The sequence below is a fragment of the Megalobrama amblycephala genome, linkage group LG21, assembly GCF_018812025.1.
Source record: "Megalobrama amblycephala isolate DHTTF-2021 linkage group LG21, ASM1881202v1, whole genome shotgun sequence".
Taxonomy (NCBI): Eukaryota; Metazoa; Chordata; class Actinopteri; order Cypriniformes; family Xenocyprididae; genus Megalobrama; species Megalobrama amblycephala.
The window spans coordinates 9,173,753-9,192,332 of NC_063064.1; the positions used below are offsets into that span (position 1 = coordinate 9,173,753).

The 18,580-nt window shown below is 33.7% G+C and overlaps 2 protein-coding genes across 17 annotated transcripts in view; both read left to right on the forward strand.

The window, feature by feature from the left end:
• Window positions 1-2,504, forward strand: part of slc4a10a (solute carrier family 4 member 10a) — a 66,865-nt gene extending 64,361 nt beyond the window's left edge. For all 7 annotated transcript variants that reach the window (XM_048172430.1, XM_048172428.1, XM_048172423.1 and 4 more), the window contains one exon: window positions 950-2,504. In XM_048172430.1, the coding sequence (XP_048028387.1) occupies window positions 950-1,031 (82 nt within the window). In that variant the 3' untranslated portion in view covers window positions 1,032-2,504. The remainder of the gene's footprint in view (window positions 1-949) is intronic.
• A 5,270-nt stretch (window positions 2,505-7,774) lies between these two features.
• mcf2l2 (MCF.2 cell line derived transforming sequence-like 2) overlaps window positions 7,775-18,580 on the forward strand; it is a 115,351-nt gene continuing 104,545 nt past the window's right edge. For 3 of the 10 annotated variants that reach the window (XM_048172148.1, XM_048172149.1, XM_048172152.1), the window contains exons 1-3: window positions 7,776-8,095; window positions 8,596-8,745; window positions 9,875-10,297. In XM_048172148.1, the coding sequence (XP_048028105.1) occupies window positions 10,216-10,297 (82 nt within the window). In that variant the 5' untranslated portion in view covers window positions 7,776-8,095; window positions 8,596-8,745; window positions 9,875-10,215. Of the gene's footprint in view, window positions 8,096-8,581; window positions 8,746-9,874; window positions 10,298-18,074; window positions 18,417-18,580 lie in introns of those variants that run through there. The other 7 variants (XM_048172143.1, XM_048172145.1, XM_048172150.1 and 4 more) reach the window with 6 other exon arrangements.

Consider the following 18,580-nt stretch of genomic DNA (forward strand, 5'->3'; position numbering starts at 1 on the left):
CTGACCCTGCCTGGACTAGTCCAAGTTCCAAAGACTCCCACCATTAGAAAAAGGTGCCCAATAATAAGAAGGGATGTTATAGGCAAATTTCCTATACTTGATAGGTTCTACATGGACCAGTTACGGCTCTGACAGGGAGCGGAGGACCTTACTTCAAAACCCCAGGTAGTGGGGGAGGTTCTACTCTACATTCAACCCAAAGGGAGCCTACCAGGCATTTTTGAACAGCCACAACCTTCTATACTGCTTTCCTTATGAAAGGGGGGCTCAGGATACATAATAGACCCACCCCAAGGAGCCATCGGGGAGCTAACCTTATTTAAAGACCCCAGAGCCCAGAAGGGAAGGAGAAGAGATGTTATTTATCCTCAGCGATTCAATCCTGTTTATCAAATCGCTTCTTATTTATAACTTCCTCAGATTTTACATCGAATGCGGAATGTACTTCCTATAAGCCGCTACAGATGTACAGATAACCCTCAAGAATAGGGCCAAGCAAATCTCTGTGACTGAATGTCTTAGAATTGGAGCTTTCAGCTCCCTCAAGAATTGAACGGGAGTGATCCTCACCCAAACATATAACACACAGGTTGTGTGTGTCCTCAGATGTCAAAAACCTTCCTGAACCGCTTGTTCGAATGCCTCTCCATGACAATCACCTTTAACATGCAGTAACACAAACAAACGGCTCCTGAAGACAAAAAAGCTGATGACGTTCCCTCTTATACTTACAGGAGCTCCGGTGATTTACACATGTGCTTCAGACACAGGTCACGCTAATTATGTTCCCTATGGTGTCAATCCAAGATGCAGTGTAAAGTTCCACTTTGAAAAGGAACTGTTTGTATTCTTTTGCTCCAAGAACAAACGTGTCACTCACTGTTTCTCATCAGCTTTTCGACTATGAATTATTTTTTCTCATGATGAATCTTTCTGTATTATTCTGCAGCTCAACAGTTGTAGGTGCCATTGGACATAAGCGAGGTGATGAAGAGAAGGAGACAGATTTGGATAGAGAGACGAGTTTGTGAGTTCATGTATTTCAAAACACTCGGTATCGTGCCACACTACAAGCACCATTAAATGCTTCTGTTCTGTAGGTCTGTGTGTGCCAGTCTGTGCTAAGGCACCTTGTTATATTTACATGTTTTTTTATGTGTGTGTGTGTGTGTGTGTGTGTGTGTGTGTGTATGTGGAGATGCTGCCCACAAGGAGAATTGTTGGGTTGTGTGTTTAATGGTCCAATTGTAGTTTCACCTATAGAAATTTAAAAACAATTAAGGTTACTTTTGTTTTCAACCAGGTAGAGTGTATTTTGTATGTTTTATATTTTTTTGACAGTAGATCCTATTGAAATTCCTTGTCTAATAGCCTGAATATGTTTATTATATAAAATTCATTCTTTTTTATTATGCATACATGATAAATATTCATTTGCAGGCATAGTTAAAATATCATAATAGTAAGAAGCAATTTCTGACGGAAGATGCAAATGTAGTTCTGTCGGCTTTTTCAATGTCTGTGTGATTGTCAAAATGTTCTCCACATCACTTCATAAGATTCTTGATGTTAACATTTACTACTTACGAACAGTGACCAATATTTTTTTAAAGTACTTTTATGAACGGTTTTCCCATTTTGTGAAATTTATTGTAATATTTCCCTAAAAACACAAACGTACGACGTACTCTGAGTACTCTGTGCTCATTTTAACCTACATTTTCTCTTGAACTTCTTGATATGAAACATCCATATTCATAAATTCACTTGTTGATCTGACTGTTTTTTATTTTATTTTTTATTTTTGAAAACTGTTATTACGAAGCTTTATCTCATTTTGTGTAGCACTCGACCATGCAAATAATAGTAAACATATATTTTGTTAAAACTTTGCAAATAATATAACTGTATAGTGCTGTTTTCACAATGTTTCTGAGTGATAGGGCATCTGCCTCCTCTACAAGACTCATTTGCAAGCCGAGAAAAGAGACCTCATCGTTTGAACAAACGAATTATACTATTACTGCCGATAATACAAAAATCATACAAGAAATGCAATAATATTACTTTTAATAAGAGGGGCATTATACCATGTACTTACCAGAGACGAATCTAACATCATCAACACATGTACATGTGATTCTGTATTTTGTCAATGTGTATAATTTTAAATAACAAAGTTATTTAATGTATGGATAGATTTAAATATGTATAAATTGGGGGAAATGAATGTTTTCATGTTACTCTCAGTGTTATTACAGTGTTTTGCCATTTTGTTGGTTGGTTGGTTTGGTTGGCTGACAAAACTACGACACGCACATCTATGTCATGCACATGTCAGCAGTACAAAGTTCTGTTGATTTCACTGTAAGATAAGCATTTCTTCCTGAAAACAGCCACTGTTGTTTATTAAATTATTCATTTAAATGAACATGTATCGTTACAACTGTGAGAAATTTTCATCAGAATAAATGTGACTGCAAATAAACTGACACTAAAATGTTTTTGCAGTGATTTATATATATGTTGACTTGACAAACCCTGAAATGCCATTTCTTGTTCTTGTTCTTTTTCTTCTGAGATAAAATTTAGTCCAGTATCTCCTCCTAGAACATTAAAGCTACAACCACCAAACTCAGATGTTCAAACTTGTCTGACTCGGGCTGCTACATCTTTTCAGATTGTACTAAGGGTATTCATATCTATGAAAGATCACATGTGAAAAAGAGTGCTGGACAGTGCTGATTGTGCGTTCGGCTGTGTCATGTAAGTGGTTAAATATACTTGCACCTCGACTCAGAACGCTTTTTTGATGTGAGATTAATGTAAAAACAGCCCACTGCGAACACCCTTGTAATTCGCTGCAACCTTTTCGAACTTCATGAATGATTACGTAAGGAATAATTGACGACGGGTCGTTGAATTATTAGAAAATAATGCACACCCGAGGATTGGCCGTTACACCTCGGGTGTGCATTATTTTCTAATAATTCAATGGTCCGGAGTCAATTATTCCACTTATACTACAGTTACCACACTTCAAGACACCGTTCAGATATGTATTTCGTGTATTTCAAGACATTTGTCAGGTTTTTGTCCTTAAAATACTTTTGTGTGTGGGACTAATTTATTACGCATTTCATCCCAAGTCCCCGTTGCTAATTCCAAAATGTCATTTCAGAACTAGTAATGGAGGCTTGATCCATTGATAGCAGACTAATACAGTTATCAAAACAGTTGAGAGAGAGAGAGGTTGAATAGGCAAATGTGAATTAGCCTACCTGAGTCTGTGCGTCTCTCAAAGCAGCAGTGACTCTATTAATAGCGAAACTGTAAGTTTATCTACCTCAAGAACTGTACAGTTATTTCCTCGCTTGTGAGAAATCTCATGTAGCTTTTCAGTTGTTAAACTATTTTACTGATTAATTCATCAGAGCAGCACAGACAACATGTTTCTGTGCGAGTGTGTGCGTACTGTGTGTGTATGTTTGAGCAAGAGAGAGAGCGGGAGAGAGTATTTGATTATGCACTTTCAGGACATAATAAAATATATTTTGTGGCACCTCGGCCACAAAAGCAGTGTTAAACTTTCTAGCAACATGCTAATTCATTTTAATATTGTGCTAAAACTATCAGCATGTTAAATCATGTTAGCAATGTGCTAATTCACGCTAGCAACATGCTTATAACAATATACCAAACACTAATGTTTTAGCACATGTTAACAATGTGCTAAAACATGCTAGCAACTTGTTAACAATTGGTAAGACATGCTAGTAACATGCTAATTCATGCTAGCAACATACTAAAAATGCTTGCAACATGTTAATCCATGCTAGCAATATACAAAAAAATGCTATAAACATGGGTTGCACAGGCATACGCATTTCTTTTGGACAAATCATTGTTTGACATTAGCTGTAGGCTTTAAAGGGTTAGTTCACCCAAAAATTAAAATTCTGTCATTAATTACTCACCCTCATGTCGTTCCACACCCGTAAGACCTTTGTTCATCTTCGGAACACAAATTAAGATATTTTTTTATGAAATCCGAGAGCTCAGTATAAGGCCTCTATAGACAGTAATGCCACTGAACTTCTTAAGATCCAGAAAGGTACTAAAGACATATTTAAAACAGTTCATGTAAGTACAGTGGTTCAACTAGAATACTTTTTGTGCGCCAAAAAATATATAAATAACGACTTTTAAATGATATCTAGTGATGACCGATTTCAAAACACTGCTTTGAATCTTTTGTTTTGAATCAGTGATTCGGATCGTGTGTCAAAATGCCCATGACTTTGGTGCTCTGAATCACTGATTCGAAACAAAAGATTCGAAGCAGTGTTTTGAAATCGGCCATCACTAGATATCGTTGAAAAGTCGTTATTGGGTGCCCTATGGGTGAATGTAAACAGCGTGATTATTTTTTCCAACATCCAGCCAGGCAAGAAAACATAAAATCTGAGGGAAGACGTGAACAAAAAGGGAAGTTCACTATTGTAAGTTAATTTTGTCCGAAAAAAAAGCCTTAAGCACCATAAGCAGCCCATACTAGTTCTCTTTAATTGAAAAATATGCATTTTCATTCATTCATACATGGTTTCAACAACTTTTAGTTCCATTTTTTAAGTGTCATTCTTTAAAACATGCTATTGACTGAAATTTCAAATACGTTCAATTGTTATGCTTTCAAATTTTATGCCATATGTTTCAATGTATCAAAAACCTTTTGTATTGTTTTGAATAGAGGTTGATGATATTTAATATGCATCGGTGTAGCTATATAGAAAGTGGGTAAAATTCAACAAGTTGAACATGGAGCCACATTGAGATCCCCATTATATGGGATGGAACCATATTTGGCACTAAAAATGATGATTACAAAAGAAAAGTTTATGAAGAATGAGAATCTAGAAGGATATTGAGATATCTTTAATACGTTTAGAGTTACAGGCACAAACTTTGGAAAAAAAATATTGCACTGGATAGGTATATGCAATTGTGTTGATAGAAAAAAAAAACAAGATACATTTCTAGTTTCAACATTATTTGTTCTTAGAAAATGTGTGACCATTAAAATGTGTACAATTTACCAATTTACTCATGGAGTCACATTGAGATCCCCATATCTCTGGAAATTAACCATATTGGGCCTTAAAAAATGTAAATACCAAAAGAAATCTTTGTTAAAGGGATAGTTCACCCAAATATTTTTGATGTTTATCTGCTTATCCCCAGGGTATCCAAGATGTAGGTGACTTTGTTTCTTCAGTAGAACACAAATGATGATTTTTAACTCCAACCGTTGCGGTCTGTCAGTCGTATAATGCACGTCAATGGGAACTTCGTCTATAAGAGTAAAAAAAAACATGCACAGACAAATCCAAATTAAACCCTGCGGCTCATGACGACACATTGATGTCCTAAGACACGAAACGATCGGTTTGTGCGAGAAACCGAACAGTATTTATATCATTTTTTACCTCTAAAACACCACTATGTCCAACTGCCATGCGCATCCGGTGTGTGAGGTCTGAACGCGCTCTGACAACAGAAGTGATGTCTCGCACTCATCCCTTTAAGAATAAGAATCTAAAAGGATATTAAGATATCTTTAATACTTTCATGAGTTACAGGAATGCAAAATCAAAATTTGAGCCAGGAAACTTTCTGAAATTTGGTTTGACACGGAATGATACAAATGTGATTATGTGACGTACACTGTGTGGTACAGTACAAATATTTTGAGTGTGCGCCTTATTCTGTCCCTTATATTCCTATAAAGAACCACAATTGTCCCTTATTTTCCTTTCCTGAAGTTGGCAACCCTACATGCTAGCAAAATGCAAAATAATGCTAGACACATGCTAAGACATGCTAACAACATGATGAACTTGCTAGCAACATGAAAAACATGCTAGGAAGCTTATAAAACTTTTACATTTTCAGACAAGTCTTTGTCAAGCAAACATAAAAGTTTGTCCCAACGAACTTTACTTTCTACTTTTTCACTTACTATCGAGATATACAGTAGATATACAGTTAACACATAATTAACGAGTTAATAATGTGTTATTGTGTATAAGCCCAGAAAGTAGTTCCTCATGTCTTTGTTCTTGGTCTAACTGACTTTAAGGGAAACTGTCACTGAGGCCAGAAACTACTTGAATCTAAGATCATTTAGTATTGATAAGAACATTTCACAATGAAGATCCCTGAAGGTTACCATTTCAAGGTTAAGGACACAACAAAAAACCATCCTCTGAGGTGTCATAAACCAGCTCAACAAGCACCAGGGTTGCCAGGTTTTCACAACAAAACCCTCCCAATTGCTCCTCAGTTCTAGCCCAAAACTAGCCCAATCGCATTTCAGGGGGGGTCCCACGGTAAAAGTCGTGTTCCAGGGGGTAAAATCTGCATTTTTGGTGGGGCTGCCCTGGTAAAATTCACATTCAGGGGCTAAATATCACATTATTTGGGGTCGATTCAACCCGCAGACATGAAAAGCAACCCACAGAAACAGTGTAAAATTAGCCCAATTCCGCAGGAAAACTGCGGACTTGGCAACACTGACAAGCAGCCAGCTTCAGCAACTGCTAATTAAATTATTATTTTTTACAATTTATTTAAATCAGCAATTCATCCATTCATTTACACTTGATAGATTGTATTTTGTATTCTTCATTTACATAAATTTACATTTACAAAAATGACTTTTTCTATTAAATTCTACATGCATTTTCAGTGTAAAGCTAGTTTGCTTTGTCTCCTTTTGCAATATATCATTTAGCATCCCTTGGGGTTTTCCATGTGGAGAAGATATTGATGCTGTTACCTTCACCCGGCCTAGCCCCAATTCCAGCTGAGCCAATCAGATCAAAGAATTGACTGCTGTCATATCCCATGATGACCTTGCAAAGCTCCCAGCTGCTGCTGCCCCCAACACTGGGTTAACAGTGGTTACTCTCAGAGAGTGGATGTTATTGAGCAACATAGGGTGATTGGGACACTTTTTGCCATTGAAATGACTTGGAAAAAGTGTCCCAATCAACCTGAATTCACCGTATATCAGAATGCAAAACATCTTCACATTAAACTAACAGTTACATTTTCTGTTCCAAAGTTAAGGTCTTAGAGATCACATGATGTCTACAGGACACAGAACAAGGTGATGAAAGCTGTAGAGGGTTTGCCACATTTTATGATAATTCAGCTTGTTGCTTATTAGGCCTACTGCAAGGATATGTATAGAAATTGTAGTGTTTAAGGAAACCGAAGGTGAACTCAAACCTAAACACTAAAAGATGAGAGCAAATCAATTTCACTTATTTTGTATTTTGCCTTTGGGGAGCGTCATATGCTCAAAAGAGCTGTTCTGTTTGTACTCCTAAAAACCAGGAAAAGGATGATTTTGTATTTAGTACAGGAGGTTTCCTTTTAAAAGAGGTCAGTTTCGAGTTTCTGTGAAAAGTCTTTCACCTACAGCTTTACAACATTACACACATCATGAAAAATGAATGAATAAAGTTGTAGTGGACTTTATAGTGGACTAACTTACAACCACCACAATAACATTACCTGCTTGACACAATGGACATCCATATAGGAACGTGATACAAACATTTTAAAAAACTTTGTGGCTTCAAAATTCACGTTTTGTATGCTCGTGAGAACAAAACTCTCCAAGTAATGCTAAATCACATGCCTTATTTTACTAAAATCTTCAACCGTTATTCTAAACCCCGGGAAATCTCGAGGGAAGCTTTGGTTGGCCTACAAATGGACGTCATTCCTTAACAGCTCTGCAGCGTTTTTTCCCTTCTTTCGTTTTATCTGTTCATATTAAACATCTCAAACAAGTTAGAACACAATTTTAAAGTATACATTTATATAAATAGCTGCTAAGAGAATATTTTAAAATGCAGTGCAGTTGTTTTTACGCTCATGTGCGTTAGCTCTGCAGAGGATGGAGTGATTTTTTTTTATTCATTAAAGTTTACAAAACGGGACAATAGAAATAGCTACCTGTTTATCTTCCTCGTTTCAACAGCTGTAAATAGTAATGGTGGCTATTTTCTCGGGACGCCAATTGGTATGGTAACAACAACAACACCTGTTATTTTATAGCATAATGCTGCAAAAGAGCGTTCAGAGTGTCAATTAGATTGATGTTAACTTTTGGAAGTAAATATCAGACCACTGCTTGAACTCTCATACACTTATATTTTGTCATATATGCAGTATTTTGAGTCAATCTGCCTCAGCGTTTGTTCAATATGTACAATAGATGGCGTGTTTGCTACATGAGTGTCAAAGTAATATTCATGTATCCAGCAGGAGGCGCCGCAGTATTTAGGTTTAATGCTTTTACGTGTATTTTGTCAGTGAACCTGCAGCGCCATCTGCCGGTAAAACAGCAGCAGTTCAATGCATTTTCTCTGTGCAATCTGAACATTTACTTCACATTGCTTTATCATTTCCAACAACAGTCTTGTTTTATGTAATTATTTTGGTATTCATAAATATTTTGCTGTAAAGTGTATTTTGAGTAAAACATGTACAATAAGTTAGCATGTTATGGCACGAGCACAGATGGCGTCCCATCACTGAGCGTTTCCAAGGAGAGGATCTGGCTCCCAAGGGCAATGTCGTCAAGTAAGATGATAACAGCCCATCAGCTCACATCAAAATGTGGAAAAGAACCCAGCTCGGCTATATGTTGATGCAGCTACTCAACAAAATGTAAGTAAATAAATAAAAAATAAAAATGTGGAAATTAATGTGGAATTTAACGTAATTGAACTGAATGTTATTTATGATGTTTAGATATTGTTTGATATATTGAATTTATGACATTTCATCTATACAAATAAGATTTAAATAATAAATAATAATAATTTTATGCATTTTTGTAGTGCAGATTTACACATAAGTGTTTAGAATTCAAATATTTACATATTTACAATTTATCACTGCATTACCTGCCCAATGCACAAAAATCATATTTAAAAAGGAGCACATCAGTTACATTGTTCAATATGATAATTACATTCTACATGTTGTTTTATTCAGTTATTAATAATATATTCAATTAATGCCTCAAATACAATATAATATAATATAATTAATGTAGAATAATATTGTTTTTAATTATTTAAACATTTGACTGTTCTGCCAGGCTGTATGCATGTAGTAAGTAGTAATAATAATAATTCATTTATGAATAGTACATTCTATCAATATATAAATAAGTTAAATATTAACATATTAATAATATAATATAATGTAACAATGTAATATAGAATAATATTAGTTTTTAATTATTTAAACATTTGACAAGGGATACTGTTTGACAGGCTGTATGCATGCAATAATAATAATACTATTATATTAATAATACATTTTATTATGCATTTATGACTAATACATTCTAATAAGTTGATTAATTATTCAATATTAACAATTAATAATGAATATAAAATAATATAAAATATTACAACATAACAACATAATGTAAGGTGGTATAATATTAGTTTTTATTTTTTTTAAACATTTAACAAGAGTTGCTGTTCGACAGGCTGTATGCATGCAATAATAATAATACATTTTATTTTATGCATTTATGAGTAATACATTCTAGTAAGTTAAATATTAACAAATAACATAATATAATATAATATAATATAATATAATATAATATAATATAATATAATATAATATAATTAATATAATATAATATAATTGCTTAAATATTTTATAAGAGGTGCTATTTGACTATTACAGTACAGGCTGTATGCATAAGGCTCCATTCCACTGAATCCATTGTTCCAGGTTTTGTGTGACAGGAGCTCCGTGTCTCTCTTGAAGGCAGGTAGTCTCCCTCTGATTCTCTTCCTGGTGCCTGACACAGTCTTTAGGATAGAAGCCATAGAGCTGGTTTGAAGATCTGGGTAAAGTCCAGCCAGCATCACTCAGGCGCAGAGATTCAGAATGAATGATTAACATCACAAAAGCTCCTCTGCACTTCCACACTGTAGAACAAAAGAGCTGGATTGATCTGCCGGTGTCACCGGCTCTCTCTTGTGTCTTCTATCGGAGATCTCCATCAAGGGCTGGGAGTGGCCGCTGTCTTTGTGAGAGCGGAGCGGGGAAGCCCTCCGGCGAGCTGCGGAAGAGAGAGGAGAGGAGAGAGGCCACTGTTCACACCCTGAGATGCTCTGCAGGCTGGAGGAGGAAGAGGAGATGTCTCTACTGGAGCTACAGCAGAGGGTGGACTGTGTCATCACCCATGTTGGTGAGTGGATTATTCACTGCTGAGGATGATGGGGGTGTGTGACAGCTGTGATTGAGCTTTCTGCTGCTGGTTCAGGGGCATTCTGGAATTTAGGGGAACCCTTGAGGTGAGGTTTGTGGGTGTTTCCTGATTGATACATTGATAGAAAAAAAAGCTTGATCTTAGACCTTCATTCTTTATTTTGCCGTTGAATGTCATGTTATCGCACACAGAATGTGAACATGGGCCATTCAGAGCACAGATTTTAGGGCAGCAAAGTGACAAAATGATTTTTAATTTTAGTTTTTTAATAGTTTTATTATATAATTTTATTACTTAATTTTCTGAGGTTATGGCATTGTCTTCGCAAAGAAATTACCAGCTATTTAGTAAAGTCTGGCACCTGATTGTTTCAAAATCACATGGTTCAATAAATTTAAAATGTTTTCAGTAAATCTAGAAAATAAATGAAGCAAATAACAAAAAGTAAATAAAGAACAAATAAAATGCATGTTTTAATTTTTAACACATTTGTTTGCACTTATAGATTTAAATATTATGCTTAGAATAATATTATTAAATATTTTTTATATATATATATATATATATATATATATATATATATATATATATATATATATATATATATAAAATATAATATGGTTAATATGGTTATATATATATATATATATATATATATATATATATATATATATATATATATATATATATATATATATATATATATATATATATATATATATATATTTACAATTTGCCACTGAATTATCTGCCATAAGTACCAACATTAATATTTTAAAAAAAGAAAGCAAATGAATTACATTGTTAAATATGAATAATATTACATATTGTTTTATTTATTAATAATATATTGTATTTATACATCAATAAATGAAATATCAGTAATGTGTTATAATAAATAATATAATATAATATAATAATTATAGTTAATTATTATTTGCTGTTTGATTATTACAGTACAGAATTTATACATAAGGCTCCATTCCACTGAATCCGGAGAAAAAAGCACAGATTTGAAGTACCAAAATGCCTTTTAATTTTATTATTATTATTTTATTTTATCATTTAATTTTATTACTTTTTGTTTTAAGGTTATGGTAATGTCTTTGCATAGGAATTTCCAGTCAGAATCACATACCTAAATTAATTTTAAATATTTCAAAATTCAAGAAAATAAATGCAGCTTATGGGGGAATTCACAATATTATGTTAAAATCAGCTTGTATAAATCTAGCTGAATAAGAATTCTGGGTATTTTTAATCCATCTCTTCTCTGAGAGCGTGTTTATTCCAAACAATGGCATCAAAAGCACAGAAATATCCAGGTGCTTCCCCGTGCCAGTGAGTGAAGTAGGTTATTGTGCCATGCTGCTGTTACTGCTGTCCTGCATGAGAGAGAGAGAGAGGCACTGCTGCCGCCCCCACTGCAGCCCTTGGGGGACGTAGAGGCCGTTACCATGGAAACTGAGATGGGCCAGTTCAGCCATATTGATTCATGGAGACTCCATGCTTTAAACACGCAGTCACTCACTGCTTCCTAAGTTTATTATCCGCATTATAGCACACACCACTGCTTCAGCTATGATTAAATATGATTAAATCATTTGCTTTCGGTTCACTGCTCTGTACTGCACTTTGGAAGTTGGAAATATCCAAATGTTGCAAAAAATGTGTAACTTAATGAATTGGCTAAAAAAAAAAACCCATAAAAAATAAAAGAGTAAATGTGCTCATGATTTGCTCAGAGAAAACCATCATCCTCGTGATCCATCCTCTCTGAGTGAGTCACAGATGTGACCATTCGACCCTGTAATAGCAAGATGACTAAACACAGAGCTTCCGCTTTTTGATTGGTCAGCTATGACTCACTCTCTTGTTCATTTCAAAGCTGAGTGATATATTGCACAATTCTGGATATAGAGCTCATGAATATTTAACATGCCAGATGAGCAGTCAAGCATTCTATAAAATAACAGCATCTGACCTGAACGGAATGTGCATTTGCATTTATTAGCTTATATCATTCATATTTATATATATTAGACCATTCCTTTGATTCAGTTAAGCAAGTTGTTTTAATAAAAAATGAACATTGTACATTTTAAAGGATTAGTTCACTTTAAAATGAAAATTACCCCAAGATTTACTCACTCTCAAGCCATCCTAGGTGTATATGACTTTCTTCTTTCTGTTGAACACAATCAGAGTTATATTAATAAATATCCTGATGCATCCGAGCTTTATAATGGCAGTGAACAGGACCAATGATTATGAAGGTCAAGAAAGTGCATTCATTCATCATAAACATACTCCACACTGCTCTAGGGGGTTAATAAAGGCCTTCAGAAGTGAAGCGATGTGTTTGTGTAAGAAAAATATCCATATTTAACAAGTTATAAAGTAAAATATCTAGCTTCCACCAGACCACCTTCCCTATTCAACTTATGAAGAAAGTGTAAAACTCTTGCAGTTCAAAACACTTACACTACGTCCTACGCCTTCCATATTGGATGCTGTTTGACAGGCTGTTTGCATGCAATAATAATAATAATATAATAATAATATTTATAATAATAATGTTTTATTTTATCCATTTATGAGTAATACATTTTAATAAAGTTAATTTAATAAATTCTAATAAATCTAAGTTAAATATTAACAATTAATAATATAATATAATATAATTTATAAAATGGTTAGTTCATGTCCTTGATTCTGATTGGTCAATAGCTGTATTTTATTCATGATAAAACACGCCCAACGGTTCTGTGCATCACTACACAACACCCTTAGCAACCACTCTTAGCAACGTAAACTGTATGTTCTCAATAGATATTGTTCATTGAAGCTTACTGTATTATGTAGAAGAGTATTGTGAGAAAGAGATCGACTGAGTGAGTTTATTACCTGCATTCAGATTTATCATTTTCCTTCAGGTCAGTCCTATGTTCATAATAAAAATCTGTTTAAATGTCTGATGTATTATCTTGTCCTTTTAACAGTTAAGGGGTTTTCCCATGACTGACAGCGCTAGTCAAATATTTGTCAGTTGCTTCTTGTTTCATGTTCACAACAATTCAGTCTTTTCAATATAAAAGTCTTCGCTACTGACTGACACACTCATAAAGACAGTCTTTGCCGCCATCTAATGGCGTAATAATGTAACTTCTGTTGCTGTTCACGATCAGGGACTATTTTTTCTGGCGGAAGGAAGGCTTTTAGTGAAAGTTTACTTCATGAAAGTTGCATTGATACATATTTTTGGCTTCAATATTTGTATTGTGTGGTAACCATTTCATAAAAGCTATAAGGTACTCAAGGCTAGTGCTGTATCGTGAATAAGTCACAGCTGAAGGGCATTGTTGGGCACTATGCGAAGTGCTTACATAATATAATATAATATAATATAATATAATATAATATTAGTTCAAAACGCTTAGGCTACGTCCTACGCCTTCCGTATTCAACTTATGAAAAAAGCGTAACTGACGTGACGTCAATTACACTTTCTTCGTAAGTTGAATAAGGAAGGCAGTCTGGCGGAAGTTAGATATTTTACTTTATAACTTGTTAAATAGGGATATTTTTCCTACACAAATGCATCCCTTCACTTCGGAAGGCCTTTATTAACCCCCCGAATCCATGTGGAGTATGTTTATAATAGATGGATGTGCATCCTTAAGCTTTCTTGATCTTTTTTAATCATGTGACACTGACCGAAGACTGGACTAATGATGCTGAAAATTCAGCTTTGCCATCAGAGGAATAAATTACATCCTAAAATATATTAAAATAGAAACAGATATTTTAAATTGTAATAATATTTCACAATATTACTGTTTTACTGTATTTTTGATAAAATAAATGCAGCCTTGGTAAGCTTAAGATACTTTTACATAAAATCTTACCTATCCCAAACTAGTACTACTATAGTCTAAGTATAAAAAAATATTAGAGACTTTGGAGTTTAATCTCTATCCCTTTTTGTTCACTTTTAAAGATGAATGTTGCACAAATATTTTGGTGATGCGAAACGTACAGGTTTGATGTGGGAAAAGTTTACAAAACACATGAGAATGTGTTATGTTGTTGCAATTGTGACGTTAAAAAGTCCTAATATCTGATGTATTAAAGACATAGGATGAAAACGTTATGAAGACCTTTTCATGACTTTAAAAACACTTTTACAATGTAGCTGTTTTTGTTTTGTTCTATTTCGAATACACTTCATCCTAAGAGTCTGTGCTTTAATCAGACAGTCATTCTGACTCCACTGCTACTTAAAAGCTGTTTAAAATAATAAAAAACAGAGTTATTCAGTCATCCTAAACTAATCAGGATAAAGGGATTAACAAAAACAAGCCAAATACTGGGCATTGGTACAGAGATAACACACACACACACACACACACACACACACACACACACACGCACACGTTTGTTTTGCTATCAAAGTAAGGACATTCCATAGCCGTAATGGTTTTTATACTGTACAAACTGTACATTCTCTACCCCTAAACCTACCCATCACAGAAAACATTCTGCATTTTTACATTTTTAATAAAACATTGTTTAGTATGTTTTTAAAGCTATTTTAAATATGAGGACTCATGAAATGTCCTCATATTTAATGTTTACGTCATAATACCAGTGTAATACCATGTCATTATACACATTTGTGTCCTCATAAACCATATATACAAGAACACACCCATCCCCCCCCCACACACACACACATGCACACACACACACACACATATATCCTATCAGGGCCAATAAAAAATAAATAAAATAAAAAATTAAGGAGTCAATTAAACTGCAACCATGTTTACAGGGCTTGAGTCGAATTCACTCTAATCACAGTCTTTCAAGCTGTCTTAAAGAGACCAAACCTTATTTTGTACTTTGAAAGTTAGACGTTTTTTGTTTGTTTGTTTGTTTTTGGCTAAATAATTTGTATGGCTAAAATAAAATAAATAGCAATTACAATAAAATGGCAATTATTTCTTACATTTTTGTCTGTTCTTTTATGCTTAGTTCCTGCCTGCATTTGGGTTGTGACATAGACTCTTAAAATTCTATATACAGCCTAAAACTCTTAAACTGGGCTTCGTTCCAAGCTGCCATCAGCGTGACAGTATCTCCAAAGACTTGGACTCACAATAAAACAGCGGCAGTGAGCGGTGACGCTCAACAGAAAATCCAAAAAGGTGAACAATAGGAAGGTCATTGTACTTCCTTCCCTCCACACCAACCCTCCCTCCTCCCCTCCCCTCGCTCCGTCTGCTTTTGTGTGCTCCTCTGTACAATCCCTGTTATAGCTTCAGTGCTGCACCCATCAAAATCATTATTCACACTGTCTAGGTTGTTCAGATATACAGGAAGTTCAAAGACAGAGGTCATCTTAGTTCCCAGAAATCACATGGAGCCATTATTATTATTATTATTATTATTAGGTGACATCCAGTAACTCTGCAGAAACCATGTGACATTTTGTTCTTTTTTTTACTACTTTAATTTAATCAGTAATGCTTTAAAAATGAGGCATTCTTAAAGTAGAGAGGTAATTTTTGTCTCACAAGCGTAACATTTTTATTGCAAGCTCAGCGTGAGATTTAATTTTAAGTGATTTTTACTAGTGCCACAGCCGTATGGAAGAGCTCACTCAGCTAATAGAATCCAGATTGTGAATCATCAAAGCTTTATTCATTACCCTCTCATCCTCTCTCATTGTGCTGATTGTGCATTTTGCAAACCGTCTCACTGATGCTGAATTCTACAGAGTGAGAACAAAGATAGTGAAGTTGGCATTATTGAGCGTACAGTATTTGTCACTATATGACATCCATATCAGATATACCACACACTGAGTTCCTCTTAAAATAGAGTCCAGTAATCAGATTACAGCAAATGCTGCTTTTATCACGCAGAGATTATCTGAAAACACATACACCTGGCACATCTGTCAGTTTTGTCTCATACTGTATGTTCATGCCTAAGTATTATTAGATCTATCTATCTGCCTATCTGTCTGTCTTATTTATTTAGCGTTAATAATAATAATAATAATAATAATAATAATAATGGCAAGCAAAATATGGTCAATAAAATAAAAAAATTAAATAAATTAAATTAAATAATCCCATGATTTCCAATGAGTATTTAGAATGCCATAATGTAACATTTTGGTTAATTATTATTATTATTATTTATAAAATCGAAAAACAAAACAATGGCAAGTCAATAGAATAATTATTGATTAGTCCCACAATTATTTAGAATGCCATAATGTAACATTTGATTTGATTTGTTTGTTTATAATAATAATAATAATAATAATAATAATATAAAAACTATGGCAAGTCAATAAAATAAAATTATTATATAATTATTAATATTTTCAAATAATTTCAAAATGTAACATTTAATTAGTTTATAATAATAATAATAATAATAATAATAATAATTTAAAAATAATAATAATATAAAAACAAACCTATGGCAAGTCAATAGAATAAAAAATATTGATTAATGAGCATTTAGAATGCCATAATGTAACACTTTGGTTCATTTGTTTATAATTATAATTATTATAATATTAATTAATTATTATTAAAATATAAAAACAAAACAATGGCAAGCCAATAGAATAAAATTATTATAAAATTATATAATAATGATTTATTTAGAATGCCATAATGTAACATTTAATCTGTTTATAATAATAACAATAATAATAATAATATAAAAACTATGGCAAGTCAATAAAATAAAATTATTATAAAATTATATAATAATGATTTATTTAGAATAAATTAACATTTAATTGTTTATAATAATAATAATATAAAAACTATGGCAAGTCAATAAAATAAAATTATTATAAAATTATATAATAATGATTTATTTAGAATGCCAAAATGTAATCTGTTTATAGGCTAATAATAATAATAATGATAATAATAAAAACAAAACTATTGCAAGTCAATAGAATAAAATGATTAATCCCACAATTTCCGATGAGTATTTAGAATACCATAATTTTTTTCAAAATTTTTTCATTTATTATAAAAATCATGGCAAGTCAAAATTTGTAATTATTTATGCCATGATGTCTAATAATAATAATAATAATAATAATAATGATGATGATGATGATGATGATGATGATAATAATAATAATAATAATAATAATAATTTTTTTCTTACACTATTTTCTCTTTTTTACACTAACTTTTCCACTGACCAATAGCACCAAAAATTCCTAATGAGAGTTTTCAGGCAGTTATTGGATGTTAACATACTGCGCAATGGCTTGAATGTACAGTACTGTTTTTTTTTTTTTTTTTTTTTTTTTTTTTGGAAAATTAACACTTTTACTCTCAATTTAAGGACATTCCATATGCTCTCTGACTGTGATTTCCAGACGGGTCCAGAGTAAAAAAATGCCTTATTTTACAAGCACAAAGGTTTCCATCCACAGGAATGTCTGAAGTTATCCATGAAACATTAGCTCACCTACAAGTGAGCGTTCAAACATCCATGAAATCACTGTTTGGGTTTGTTTCACACTATTTGCTTCCCAATTTAGCATATTACATCTGTTTTCCACTTTCAAAGGGACTGAAAAAAGTTCAGTCCTCAGGTTTAGATTTAACAGCCAGTGCCACATGATGCCGTCTCATGTGTGAGGGTTGCGGGGAGGGGTTTATGCATGTGTGTGTGTGTGTGTGTGTGTGTGTGTGGAGCAGGGCTCTGTTTTGGGGTGGAGAGGGGAAAAGGAATCTGTGTGTTTGTGAGAAGTTTTTCCTGACGCATTTTAACCACAGAGCACTGTGCAGTGATGAATGTCTCGCTGGGAGAGAGAGGAAGAGGAAACTACAGTGCTTCTGGCATTCTCAAAGATATTTGTAGAGAGCATGTCAATGTGTTACCTGCGTTTCAGAGGCACATGCTCCTCTAGTAACATCTTATTAGACACTCGAGAGTGAGACACAACCTGAAGGAGACACGAGGAGTGAGGGAGTTTGTGGGTCACTCAGGCGCTTGGGATCTCTTGTGCAGCGCGGGACCGTCGGCACAATGGGTTCAGTTATGTGTGAGTCAACAAATTTTTCAAGAAGATTTAAAGAGTATTTGTTGCCTGAAGTAGAATGTGCATGTTTTGTGTTTCTCTTCATTTATATCATGTACTGAGTCATTTGTGAGAGTTACAGCTCTTTGGTTGGGTGGTGTGAGGTGTTTCTGGGAAGAAAAAAAAAA